Here is a 14,126-nt window from a genome sequence, read left to right as displayed (position 1 = left end):
CCTCAACCAGATAACTTGCCCCGACCGGGAATCGAACCTGGGCCACCTGGTTTCGCGGCTAGACGTGCTAACCGTTACTCCACAGGTGTGGACTATATATATATATATATATATATATATATATATATATATACACACTACGCGTACTGCAGTTTAAAGAGAACTGGAACATGGCAAAATCTACACCCGTGAAGAAATACTACTTCCAAAGGAAATGGGAATATAATTATTTTGCTGTTGAAGACTAAAGAATTGCTTGTTTGCTGTGTCCCATCCAATTTATTTCTACTAGTCATTTCAATATTAAACCACATTTCAACAAACCCCATATTAAGAATTATGGAATGCACAAACTTTCGGCTAAGTTAATTATTACGAACTGTATATTGATTATTTATTTATATACTGTTAAATTAAGGACGTCACTCGTTGTGTTAATTTTGAATTGAAATTAATAGTGACTTTCAACGTTCATTACTTAAATACTATAAATTTATGTTTCCGTAGGTGATGATAGGAGGAAAGTTTTCAAAAATCTAAAGCAGGTTAGGTGCAAATAATTCTCAAAGAAACTATCGACAGGAAATCTAGCATAATTGTAAACCTTGAAACGAGATAACGCATTATAAATACATTGAATTTATTACAATCCTTTTTGAAAGTTACATGCCGCCACTGATGGACGTTTGACGGCCAGAGAATGTAAAAAACTTTACGCGGAAGTCGATCATCCCCAATAAAAGTGGAGTGAGGCTGACGTCATATTTCCCCTACTTACGGGTTCTGCAGACCTGCGCTAGATAACCATAGCAGTTGGCAAAGCGTCATAAAATGACCAATTAAAAATGATACTTAAATTATTTTCCCATCTACGTCTCGGCCTCTCTAAAGGTCTTTTTCCCTCCGGCCTCCCAACTAACACTCTATATGCATTTCTGGATTCGCCCATACGTGCTACATGCCCTGCCCATCTCAAACGTCTGGATTTTATGTTCCTAATTATGTCAGGTGAAGAATACAATGCGTGCAGTTCTGTGTTGTGTAACTTTCTCCATTCTCCTGTAACTTCAACCCTCTTAGCCCCAAATATTTTCCTAAGCACCTTATTCTCAAACACCCTTAACCTATGTTCCTCTCTCAAAGTGAGAGTCCAAGTTTCACAACCATATAGAACAACCGGTAATATAACTGTTTTATAAATTCTAACTTTCAGATTTTTCGACAGGAGACTGGATGCTAAAAGTTTCTCAACCGAATAATAACAGGCATTTCCCATGTTTATTCTGCGTTTAATTTCCTCCCGAGTATCATTTATATTTGTTACTGTTGCTCCCAGGTATTTGAACTTCTCCACCTCTTCAAAAGATAAATCTCCAATTTTTATATTTCCATTTCGTACAATATTCTGGTCACGAGACATAATCATATACTTTGTCTTTTCGAGATTTACTTCCAAATCTATCTCTTTAGTTGCTTCCAGTAAAATTCCCGCGTTTTTCCTAATCGTTTGTGGATTTTCTCCTAACATATTCACATCATCCGCATAGACAAGCAGCTGATGTAACCCGTTCAATTCCAAACCTTCTCTGTTATCCTGGACTTTCCTAGTGGCATACTCTAGAGAATTAAAAATGATAATGAAACTAAAATGAATAAAAAGGATAGAAGCCAAGGAAGACGAAAAAACGAGGTTTAAAAAGTCTTAAATTTTAGAAAAACCTACTATAACACTAATTAAGCATTCACCATTGTCAGTGTGTCTTAATTATGATTGATCAGAGCTATTGTACCTATTAATCCAAAGCAAAGCACTCAAAATATCCTGTAAGAATAACGGAATGATTGGACAATGACGCTTTCTGAGAAGTCCGAGCGTAGAGTGCCAGTAAGATCCATTGGCTAGAGCGTTTGAGCGAATCAATTGCATTTAATTTGAGTGTACAATGAGCTCGAGGATGCAGCGCTCTTACGTCACCACGCCTCCTCTCATTAACTACTCACAAGAAAACAAACGCACATCGCTTCACAAACTATGTGATATATATAGTTGGTATGGGGGGAAGCGTGTTTGATTCTTTTTCTCTTTCCGCGGGTTCTGTAAAGCAGGATTGTTGAACCCGATTCATTAGGTTGAAGAATGCACTTGGCCAGGAATTCTGTACATCGCGCGCTGATTGTGTCCGTGGAGTAGTATGGCGCATGAGAGATGAATTGGCTGACATCAAGGGCTATTTTTTATTTTAAGGAATTGGTCCAATACTGTTATTTCCGTATTCTTTCCCAAGACACAAACCCTTATGGAAGGTTATTGACCTACTTTTGCCTCGGAAAGGGAAGATTGTCATCTTCAGCTCTAATAGATGTTCACTTGTACTCTTTTCAAAATAGCTTTCTTTAAAAATACATATCATTTTTTCTTCTTTTTAATTTTGACCTGAAGTATCTTTCAGAATGTATACAGAACCGTTCTGGTAAACCCTTCACAGCGATTTAGTTTGGAAAAAAAAAAAAACCGTGCATTTCGTTTATAAAATTACTTACTTACTTGCTTTTAAGGAACCCGGAGGTTCATTGCCGCCCTCACATAAGCCCGCCATTGGTCCCTATCCTGAGCAAAATTAATCCATTCTCTATTCTCTACTCCCATTTTTTCTCCAGTATCTGTCGAATACAAAAATCTGGTCAGTAGTTGATCTATTACGCCTAAAACCACATTGATGATTCCCAATAATTTCATCTCCATATAGAGTTAATCTTCATAAAAGAATATTGGACAAAGTTTTGTACGATGTCAACAAAAGTGATATTCCTCGAAAGTTACTACAGTTAGTCTTATCCCCCTTCTTAAAGATAGGTGCGATTATGGACTCCTTCCATTGTTCTGGTACAATTTCCTTTTCCCAAATTGCAAGTACAAGTTTATAAATTTCGTTAGATAATGCGCTTCTACCTTCTTGTATTAATTCTGCTGGAATTTGATCGATACCTGGAGACTTATAATTTTTCAGATTTTCTATCGCAATTTCGACTTCAGAAAGTGTGGGTTCCGGTATAAATGGCTCAGCAGTTTGTACTTTACTTTCGTCCCGATCATTTATATTTGGCCTATGTATATTTAGTAGTTGTCCAAAATAGTTTTTCCATCTGTTCAGGATTAAACGAGCGTCTGCAAGCAAGTCACCATTCTCATCCTTGATCACGTTTACCCTTGCCTGATATCCATTCTTGAATTCCTTTATGCCCTTATATAAATCTCTAATATTTTTATTTTTACTATTTGTTTCTACCTCAGTCAGTTTTTCCTTCAAATAATCTCTCTTTTTATTCCTAAGCGTACGATTTGCTTCCCGCCTTTTATTGGAATAATTATCTCTATTCTCCTCAACTGGATCCTGTAAGAACTTCAATTTTGCCTGTTTCCTTCTTTCTACTACCATGCAACAATCTTCATCAAACCACGGTTTCTTTTTCTTAATTTCATAATAACCTATGCTCTGTTCAGCTGCAATTTTATAAAAAACACGTCTCAAATTAATATTGTTTAAATATTTTGTTACATTATAAACACATTTCCTCATTGATTTGCATTAGAGAGTATGAGGATCAACTTTTAAAACTCTTTTTTTACTCAGTGTTGAGATGCTGTAAAAGTTTGTCTTGGCAAGCGAAAAGCATATCCAGTCTGTTGTAAACTGCCGCAACGTTCAAAGACCATTCTATAAAACCACGAAATTTAAGCCTAGACCTTTGTAATAATACACCGCATTCATCTAGTCTTATCACTACTCCTGCATCTTGCTTCGATGAACTCATTATAGATACACTACTCCTTTGATTTAGTAGAATGCGTTTGAGTCTAAAGAAAACAGAAAACCGTACAAGGTGATCTGTCGTGACGAGAATCCAAGTCCCCCGCATACCGGTAAGGCATCATGTCACAAACACGTTCAAGTCTGAGTATTTCTGACAAAGTAAATATTATTCAACGCCTTGAAAACGGCACAAATGTTAAGGATATTGCTGGAGACAGTAAGGTAATATTTATTTATTTATTTATATTTTCTTTCTCTGTTTAATCTTTTATTTATTGATTTACTTCATTCATTCATTCTTTAATAATAATAATGATAATAATAGACTAATAATAATAATAATAATAATAATAATAATAATAATAATAATAAAGTTAGAGAGTAAGTAGATCTATATTTTTCGTTATAATTATTACATTAATCTTACCATCTTCATTTTAAATGTTATGTTTTATTTAACGACGCGACGCTCGCAACTGCAGAGGTTATATCAGCGTCGCCGGATGTGCCGGAATTTTGTCCCGCAGGAGTTCTTTTACATGCCAGTAAATCTACTGACATGAGCCTGTCGCATTTAAGCACACTTAAATGCCATCGACCTGGCCCGGGATCGAACCCGCAACCTTGGGCATAGAAGGCCAGCGCTATACCAACTCGCCAACCAGCTCGACTCTTCATTTTATGATCGATGGGTATAGAACAGAGAAAAATTCCCTCCTGCACCGGGACCCGAACGGAGGTTTTCAGCTCTACGTGCTGACGTTTTATTCACTAAGCCACACCGGATTCCAGTTCCGATGCCGGATCAAATCCCCTCAGTTTAAGTTCTATCTCTCAGTTTTCCCTTTGGTGGCCAACCCTCATGTACTGTGTCACAGAATGTGACAGTGGCACAATGTCCAACGCACTATGTACAGAGGTGCACTCATTAAGAGTGACTAAGTGGCTGGGATCCGACGGGATGAGCGCTGTCTTGAGTCACTAAGTGATTAATTACGCATATCATATTATTATGATGTACCGAAATGTCCACACCTGAGGAGTAACGGTTAGCGCGTCTGGCCGCGAAACCAGGTGGCCCGGGTTCCATTCCCACTCGGGGCACGTTACCTGGTTAGGCTTTTTCCGGGGTTTTCCCTCAATCCAATATGAGCAAATGCTGGACCCCGGACTCATTTCACCGGCATTATCACCTTCATCTCATTCAGACGCTATATAACCTAAGCTGTTGATGAAGCGTCGTAAAATGACCTACTAAAATAAAAAATGTACCGAAGTACATAATCTTAATTCCGTGCAGGAATTCTGCGTTATCATATGATAAAAGATGGATAGAACAGAGAAAAATTCTATATTACAATTAAATTGAACTTTCACACGTTAATCTAGAATTCATTATGATGTCACATTCAAATCCCCTTTGTATTTTTATCACGGCTGGTTGGATTCGTACGCCCCCCTTTTTTTTAATAAATCACAATTTCAGTCATCCAAGACCTACTGTAATTAATAACGACACCATATTAAGAAAAATTGCGGCCAGATGATTTGTGGTTGGTTTATGGCCTTATTTCTGCAATGAAGTGATAATATACAGGGGCATCATTTTATTTTTACTTAAATTTTTAATGTACCTGAATTTTTTTAATGTACTTCACTCCCACCCTTCTACTAATGAAGTTCCACACAGAATCAAGGCCGCATATAGTAAACAGCACTGAGTTAGTGAGTATAGTACGTTCTAGAAATATGTTCGCGTTTTCCAGTGACGAAAGAGCTTTTAATATTGAATCATATTTTCGCACAGGTACTGTCCGTTTGCCTGCGTCGCATCGATTTCCCCCACCTGCTTCTGTTCGCCCCTCTGTAAAAGCTGGGCTGTCTTAGCTCTTTTCTGAAAACATTAATTTCTGTTAGGAATTGGACGTTTACGTAATATTATACAACTGTTTAAAATAACTTAAATAAAAGGCCCTCCTTAAGTAATTAACTGTCACGTGATTTTCCCCCTTTCTACGATCCTGCGACATAACCACTTGGACGGACAGTAGATAGCATTTCTGAGTAATTTTATCTGTGCGGGTCGGGCAGAAGTGAAGATTGAATTTACAGTACGTAAGGTACTCTTTTATAGACTAGGTACAGAATTATTTCAACATGAGTTACTAGTACGAAGGACGAAACTGGCAATTGGAATTAGATGTAATAGTCTATAGTGCGATAATATGCACAAAAGAACTGAAGCCTGTATCGAAATGAACGGCCACCATTTTCAAAAATGTGTTTAAATATCCATATTATGATTATTTTTCAATTTAACTTCTTTCTCTGTATTGTACATTGTATAATGAATACGTTCGCATGGATAACTCAGTTCGTGAGTAAAAACACTTATTCTTAATACAGTATTGTATTAAGATTAAACAAAAACCTAATGAAAATTATCGAATTCAAAATCGCGATATTTCCTAGTTTACATAAATGGATGAACTACTTTTCTTCCCTCATATACCTAGTAGAGTGATTTGTTTGTGTTTTACGCCAGTATCATCGAACTACAATCGTGGAAGGGGGTAGCAAACTGTGTTTCCGGTTCTCTAAAGGTATAGACCGGTTAATATTAAAAATGTTAGTGAAAATAAAATGATGTCCCTGTACAACCACAAGATTTCTTGTAAAAAATGCAGGAGTCCTTAAAGACCGCAAGTGTTCATCTACAATACATAACTTGTCCAACGTGCCCAGCGGAGGTATAAATCTGTCAGTTCCCCTGGAAAAATTTTTAAAATAATTATTTTAAATAGGATAAATTATATTTGCTTACAAATAAAAAGTAAATGGTTTTGTAACGAAATAATTTTTTTAACTGAAGAATGAATAGGAATTCAGCATTTCTCTTTATCTTTCCCAAATTTTGGCATAAAGTTCCAAAACTATAAAATTAGTATGAATTAAAATACCAGTTGAATAAACAAGCCAATGAAACACATTTTTCACATTCTCGAACAACAAACTAGATAACGAAGAAATAGTATCTAAGAAGAACTGTATTGCTTTGTTTTTCTATAAAAAGCAACGATAACAAATGTTCCAAAAGAAAAATAAACGGAACAAACACGACGTTTAGTCCCATTATTACGTAGGTTGCTGAAGACAGACGGCAGAAAGAGACGGTCATCTTGAAGTATAACACACGAGACACATACAACAGCATCAAATGAATTAAGTTAATTTGTGTGAAATAGCGACGTCCGAACGTCCATTGTTATTGAGGTGGGTTTCATTAAGAAACAAAAGACTACTGCTATCGGGTCTAAATATAACACAAGGATGCGATAGTCTTGAATGTATTGGCTGCTGTTACGGGACGTTGAGCACTCTTGCCAACCATTAGGAACAATCAAGGAAAATTTCTCTCCATTAAGAATGATGTAACCAGGTTATTCTGTCGATCCTTATCGTGCTCCCTCCATTAACATACGTGAGGCGGGCAGGGCTCCAACATATTTTATTTGTGGTGACACTTACCGCTGATCGGTGCGAATCTGTTGAGGGAATCGGTGAACTGTTGGAGTCGATCCGCCAGGTACTGCGGCGATCCGCCATTCTAAAAAAGAAACACAAGAAGTCAAGAATAACCGAGTATCATCTTCATCACTTCCTCCCCTCCACTTCGCTCCAACTTGCCAACTGATTTTTTTATTAGAATGCTTCTTTGTTTGTTGATCTTATTATGGTGTATGTTGTCACTTAATTTCTGCCGACACAGAAATTATTTGGAAGGTTTTTTAAAACTACAGCATTTTTCGAAGCGGTTGGATCTAATTCTTATTTTAATTAAATGAGGTGTTAAATATATTTTGAGTACATCTGTGAAATCTGAAAATTTTTTATACTATGAGAAAAGTTGATTCCCTCACATTAGTTAAAACCTAACAATTATAGATCCCATAGCACCAACGGAAGACGGCAAATCTAGTCTGTCTCCGTATATGTTTTTATTTATTTATTTATTCTGGTAGAGTTAAGGCCATGAGGCCTTCTCTTCCACACTGTCAGAAGTAAAATACACAATGAAACAATGACAAAAATAGGAAAGTCTTAGTCAAAGTGATACAACGAACTTTTCTGTTGATTTTTGAGTTTGTCATTTTTTTCCGGTTATTATATGCTTATTTAAGTTGTGTTAACTCTCGCTAGTGGTTGTATATTTTATTTTATCCGTCTTAGTATTTATTTTATTATTGTAAATATTTTTGTTTTATCACTATTATTATTATTATTATTATTATTATTATTATTATTAATATTATTATTATTAATGAATTGCTTTGTATTACTATCTTCGTATTATCTGTCACGATTATTCTATTATTATTATCATTATTATTATTATTATTATTATTATTATTATTATTATTTCTATTATTTCTATCATCAGCATTATTATTTGATCTCTGTAAAATTTATGTAGACTACTGGACTGTACCCGAGTACGAGCATATGCGCATTTCGGGTATCTATTCATATGTATTCATTTCAAATGTAAATTGTAAATAAATTTGAATTTGAATTTGAAATTTGAATATATAAAAATCATTTTCATTCACATTAACAAGCTTACATGGGCTATAATGAAATATTAACTAAACATGATGCATAATTAAGTTATTTACAGTAATCATATCCTAATTCTACTTTATGATGGGCCTAAATGACAATTTATATACACACAGAATAACCTATAAAAATCGGCTAACACTCATAATTCAATTTCTTGTAAAAGTATGTAATTCGTAATTCTTAATTCTGACGTGACGAGATAAGGAGTTCCATAGGCGACAAACTGACACGGTGAAAGAGGATGAATAGAAAGAGGTACGGTGACGAGGAATGGATAAGAAGGCCTGATGTTGATTCCGTAACGTTGTAAGATATTCAGAGCGAGTTCTCAGATATTATGTAGTAGAAGTGAATAATATTCTAAACAGAACAGATAAAGAATGTGCTATTCTACACTCCTTTAAGCGGACTCATGAAAGAACTTCAAAAGATGGCGTTATACGAGTATAGTCAAATTTCCGAGTATTGCAGATGAAGCGGACACACACATTATGAACATTATTGCTGGTAAAATTCATGTTCTGGGAATAATAAGTTAATTAAATAGTAAAATATCGCTGCAATCGAAAAGTGTTGGGGATAAATTTGAATAAGGAACAAAAAAAAGTTTCCTTCCCAGGCAGGATTCGAACTGCGAAAGTCTTAGTTACCAGTCTATCGTGCTCTGGAGTGAACAGGGCTCTGAAATCAGCTACAAGGGTCGGTCCGGTTTTTTTTTTGCCACTGCTGTACATTCATTGTGAAGTAATTTTTTTCCTACAAAAATGTATTTTTTCAATGTTTTCATAACAGAAAAATTGTTATATAATCCTAAGTTTGAAAGGTAGAGAGATTAGGTTTGCATTAAAGAACTTCATTTTTTCATAGGCTTTAGGTCACTATTTAAACGTTAGTGGGTTTCATGTATGTATAAGGGCAGGAATGAAGTGTGAAACATCACTTTTGAAGAGGTGTCCTTAAACTTTTTTAGAAGCTGTAGAGATAATGTTTTTCTTTGTTTAGCGACTTACCCAAAGACAGATTTGCAACTTATAAGTGACACCAATAAGGCATCATTTATTAAGCAACTAAGCCAGGAATTAATGGGGTAGGGTGGCCAGTTCCTTTCCCCCTCCATTGCATACATTGCTGACTAGTAACACATTACGCTAATCAGATTAAGATGCGTACAAACAAATGATCTTCCTTTGACATAAATTGTCAAGTGAGATGATCACTTAACAAGAAGAATTTATCTCCGACTTAAAACAATGTGTTCCTTATGGTTTGATGTGCGCTGAATCCGAAAATGCATCTCTTTTGTTCGTATCACGTAAGGTTTTTAATACATACTATGATTTCACTTTTCAATAAGCGCTTCCCCAGGAAACATCTAGCGCGGATTGGGGGTATAAACCAAAACAAGATCTAATACATTTTATGAGTTTATGACTTATTTTCGGTTTCTTATGGTTGTAGGCATTTTCTTCTGTACTTCTAATAAATAAACAGATATTGGTCCTTTCTATTAAGTAAATTTCATAACAGTTCAAAGTGAGGTCTATGCAATGAACAAACAAGGGTGTGGTTTTCAGTATTTAAAGGAAACGTTTATGAGTTTGAGTGAAGGCAAATTAAAAGAGGACATTTTCATCGGTCCACAAATTCACAAAGTTATGGCTGACCTTTGTTTGAGGAAAAACTTTCCGTTACAGGAAGAATGGCATGGCGCGCTCTCAAAGATGTTTGCTCAAATTTCCTTGAAAATTCAAGGGCAGACAAATACATCAAACTTGTGGAAATCATGTTAAGTGCATATGACAAAATGGAGTGTAATATGTCCCTCAAAATACACTTTTACATTCTCATTTGGATTTCTTTCCTCCTAACTTTGGAGCTGTAAGCGACGACACGGAGAAAGATTTCATCAAGAAATATCTGAAATGGAAAGGGGATATAAAGGAAGATCATCATCCAGCATGCTTGCAGACTATTGTTGGTTTCTTGTAAAATACAGAAGTTATAAACAGAAGTCATCCAGAAAATTATTTTAAATGTAAATTCAAATTCCGAGATTTTTCTCATTATACGCATGAAATAGTTTTATTGTTGTTGTGTTTTAAACTATGTAACATCATTTTTGTATCGAGTACACATTTTTCAAGTACTGTGAGAGATTTTGAATCCCTAGTATGTTGTAATTTTATCACTAGCAGTCAAAAATTGAAAAACAAATAAGTTTTGTCATAAAAAATTCAAGTCATTTTCCCCGGAAAATGGTACGTGATGGGGCTAGAACCTCACTCAGAGTTGTGGAGACAGTTGGTGAAGGTAAATTAATAATAGAACTAGTATGTGATTTGTTAACACTCGAGGTGACTGGCAAGGAGGCCCTTTCCAATGGCCATGTTGGCGTAAGACAAACGCGGTATCCATGTGATTGATTCGAAGGATCGGTAAATCATTCAAATGATTCACGTTGCCGGTGATTACAAAGGCGGAGTAGTTATACTCCATTTCGCCCGCCGGCCGCATTTGTCTTGTGTCGCTGTCGCACTAGATGAAGCAGAGTGGAGCTCTTCGGCGGGAGCCAACATTCCAACACTTTAAATCACGCGCGTCTTGTTTTGACTTTCCACATCCGTTGAAAGAAGTCGAAGGGATCTTAGGGGGGTAATATATGGGTCTCTGACCTCATTCAACGGGGAGGATGGATCACGTTTCTCTGTATTCTTCACGCCCCCTCTTGTATCCCTACTCAACCCCCATTAACCTTTCTTTAAACTTGTCCTCTAAGGAGGCTACCGGATTGAGTGCTGGAGAAGTCGGCGTTGTGAAGTCTTAGTGCATGAGCGACTCCAAGTCTGGCTCTCTGGACGGGTGGTCTTCCGATACGACGATGGGAAGTTCTCATTTTGAGAAACATTTTCTCAGTCCAGAGAAACAGCATTAAGAGAGATAAATAATTCCTCTTTCTGGTAGGCAAATTTCAGTTTCATTTAACTTCTTCAGAAATGACAGCTATCAAAACAAGCGTGCTACGTAGTACAGTCAACTCTGGATATAGTGAACTCTGTTGTAGTGAACATTCGGCTATGGTGAACCTAAATCGTTGGTCCCGACCCGCATACATTAAAAAATACATTAATATTTCCGTTTATAGTGAACCCTCGCTTTGGTTATAGTGAACCTTGTATCCTGACAAATTCTTATTTTAAGTCAGACCGTCTTGTATAAAATTGAAAGAATGTGTTGAGAACAACATTTTAAATTCCTTACTACTTTAGTCAAAGGACAAAGGTAGGATTAGTGATTCCTCGACAATGAGCTGTACTTACTGTAAATCCACCTTGCCTCACTCCACCGTCGAAGAGTTGACATTCTGTTCTCAGACACACTACTCTACTGTTATTTCTAATCCTCCACCGTCAAAGGGGTGCCTTTTATTCTCAGAAACATTTCCATTATGACAGCATCGAAAAACGGAAAATGAAATTGCATTCTTTTTTAAAATGGGACGGAGATTATGTCCAGAGCATAAATGAAGATAAGATTTCGATGGATTTCAAACTCCATCAACCTCCTCCCAGTTTCCATTAAGTGACCCGGGAAATTCCAAGGCTGAGTACGCAGTCACACATAACAGCGTTTATCATTTCTACCTGATCGTCTGTTTCTAGTATTCCAAGAGTGAATGTACTGTATAAAAATGTCGAAGCGTAAAGTGTTTTCTTTGGAAGATAAGGCGAATATTATGACATTGAACGTGGTCTGTCGCAAGCGGACGTGGGTCGACAGCATAGTTTAAGTAAATCAACTGTGAGTAACAATATACAGTATAATCCATTCCACAAAAATTAAATATTTTATTTTCTTGTTCACAATTTCATTCATTTCTGTCGTTTAAGCTTAGGGGAGAGACACTTCGGATATAGTGAACCTCGGATATACTTACTTACTTACAAATGGCTTTTAAGGAACCCGAAGGTTCATTGCCGCCCTCACATAAGCCCGCCAGCGGTCCCTATCCTGTGCAAGATTAATTCAGTCTCTATCATCATACCCCACCTCCCTCAAATCCATTTTAATATTATCCTCCCATCTACGTTCTCGACCTCCCTAAAGGTCTTTTTCCCTCCGGTCTCCCAACTAACACTCTATATGCATTTCTGGATACGCCCATACGTGCTACATGACCTGCCCATCTCAAACGTCTGGATTTAATGTTCCTAATTATGTCAGGTGAACAATACAATGCGTGCAGTTCTGTGTTGTGTAACTTTCTCCATTCTCCTGTAACTTCATCCCACTTAGCCCCAAATATTTTCCTAAGGACCTTATTCTCAAACACCCTTAACCTATGTTCCTCTCTCAGAGTGAGAGTCCAAGTTTCACAGCCATACAGAAGAACCGGTAATATAACTGTTTTATAAATTTTAACTTTCAGATTTTTGGACAGCAGACTGGATGATAAGAGCTTCTCAACCGAATAATAACACGCATTTCCCATATTTATTCTGCGTTTAATTTCCTCCCGAGTATCATTTATATTTGTTACTGTTGCTCCAAGATATTTGAATTTTTCCACCTCTTCAAAAAGATAAATTTCCAATTTTTATATTTCCATTTCGTACAATATGCCCGTCACGAGACATAATCATATACTTTGTCTTTTCGGGATTAACTTCCAAACCTATCTCTTTACTTGCTTCAAGTAAAATTCCCGTGTTTTCCCTAATCGTTTGTGGATTTTCTTCTAACATATTCACGTCATCCGCATAGACAAGAAGCTGATGTAACCCGTTCAATTCCAAGCCCTCTCTGTTATCCTGGACTTTCCTAATGGCATACACTAGAGCAAAGTTGAAAAGTAAAGGTGATAGTGCATCTCCCTGCTTTAGCCCGCAGTGAATTGGAAAAGCATCAGATAGAAACTGACCTATACGGACTCTGCTGTATATTTCACTGAGACACATTTTAATTAATCGAACTAGTTTCTTGCGAATACCAAATTCAATAAGAATATCATATAATACTTCCCTCTTAACCGAGTCATATGCCTTTTTGAAATCTATGAATAACTGATGCACTGTACCCTTATACTCCCATTTTTTTCTCCATTATCTGTCGAGTACAAAAAATCTGATCAATAGTCGATATATTACGCCGAAAACCGCACTGATGATCCCCAATATAGTGAACGAAATATGCAAGTCCGCAGAGGTTCACTATATCCGGAGTTGACTGTATATTACAGTACAGGGTGGACAGAAAAGTTCCGTTACCCCCTATAAATTCCTCAAATGTAGGCCTACACACTATTTATGTAATTCCGGTCATAATGTAAACATACATCCACTTTACACTAACTGTGTGTCATAAGTGTCCAAAGGGTCAGTACGTCCGCCATCATCACAAAATAACGCGTAACAAGTTTCAGTGTGACATTCCCCTCAACCTTGTTTGCGCACTGCTCATTGCCACAATTTGTGAGGTCGGGGCTGCGAGGTGGCCAGTCCGAGAGGAGCTGGTAAGATGAGTGACCCATGGCCAGTCCAGGATTGTGGATATCTGTGACAATGAGTTTCATCAAGAGCATTATTGCATAGGAACGTTACGACATTACTGATGAATTACAGGACGCCGTGCGACGCGCTTTCCAACAGATTACAGCACCAATGCTGAGGCGAATGTCACACCGAACCTGACGAA

General features: G+C 36.8%; 1 protein-coding gene across 2 annotated transcripts in view; it reads right to left on the bottom strand.

Annotated features, from left to right (window-relative positions):
* nau (myogenic-determination protein nautilus) overlaps window positions 1-14,126 on the bottom strand; it is a 241,358-nt gene that overhangs the window by 137,195 nt on the left and 90,037 nt on the right. For both annotated transcript variants that reach the window (XM_069846852.1, XM_069846853.1), the window contains exon 4: window positions 7,341-7,419. In XM_069846852.1, coding sequence (XP_069702953.1) covers window positions 7,341-7,419 — 79 coding nt within the window. The remainder of the gene's footprint in view (window positions 1-7,340; window positions 7,420-14,126) is intronic.

This window comes from Periplaneta americana, chromosome 15 (assembly GCF_040183065.1).
Source record: "Periplaneta americana isolate PAMFEO1 chromosome 15, P.americana_PAMFEO1_priV1, whole genome shotgun sequence".
NCBI lineage: Eukaryota > Metazoa > Arthropoda > Insecta > Blattodea > Blattidae > Periplaneta > Periplaneta americana.
This window is presented reverse-complemented; position numbering and strand designations above follow the sequence as displayed.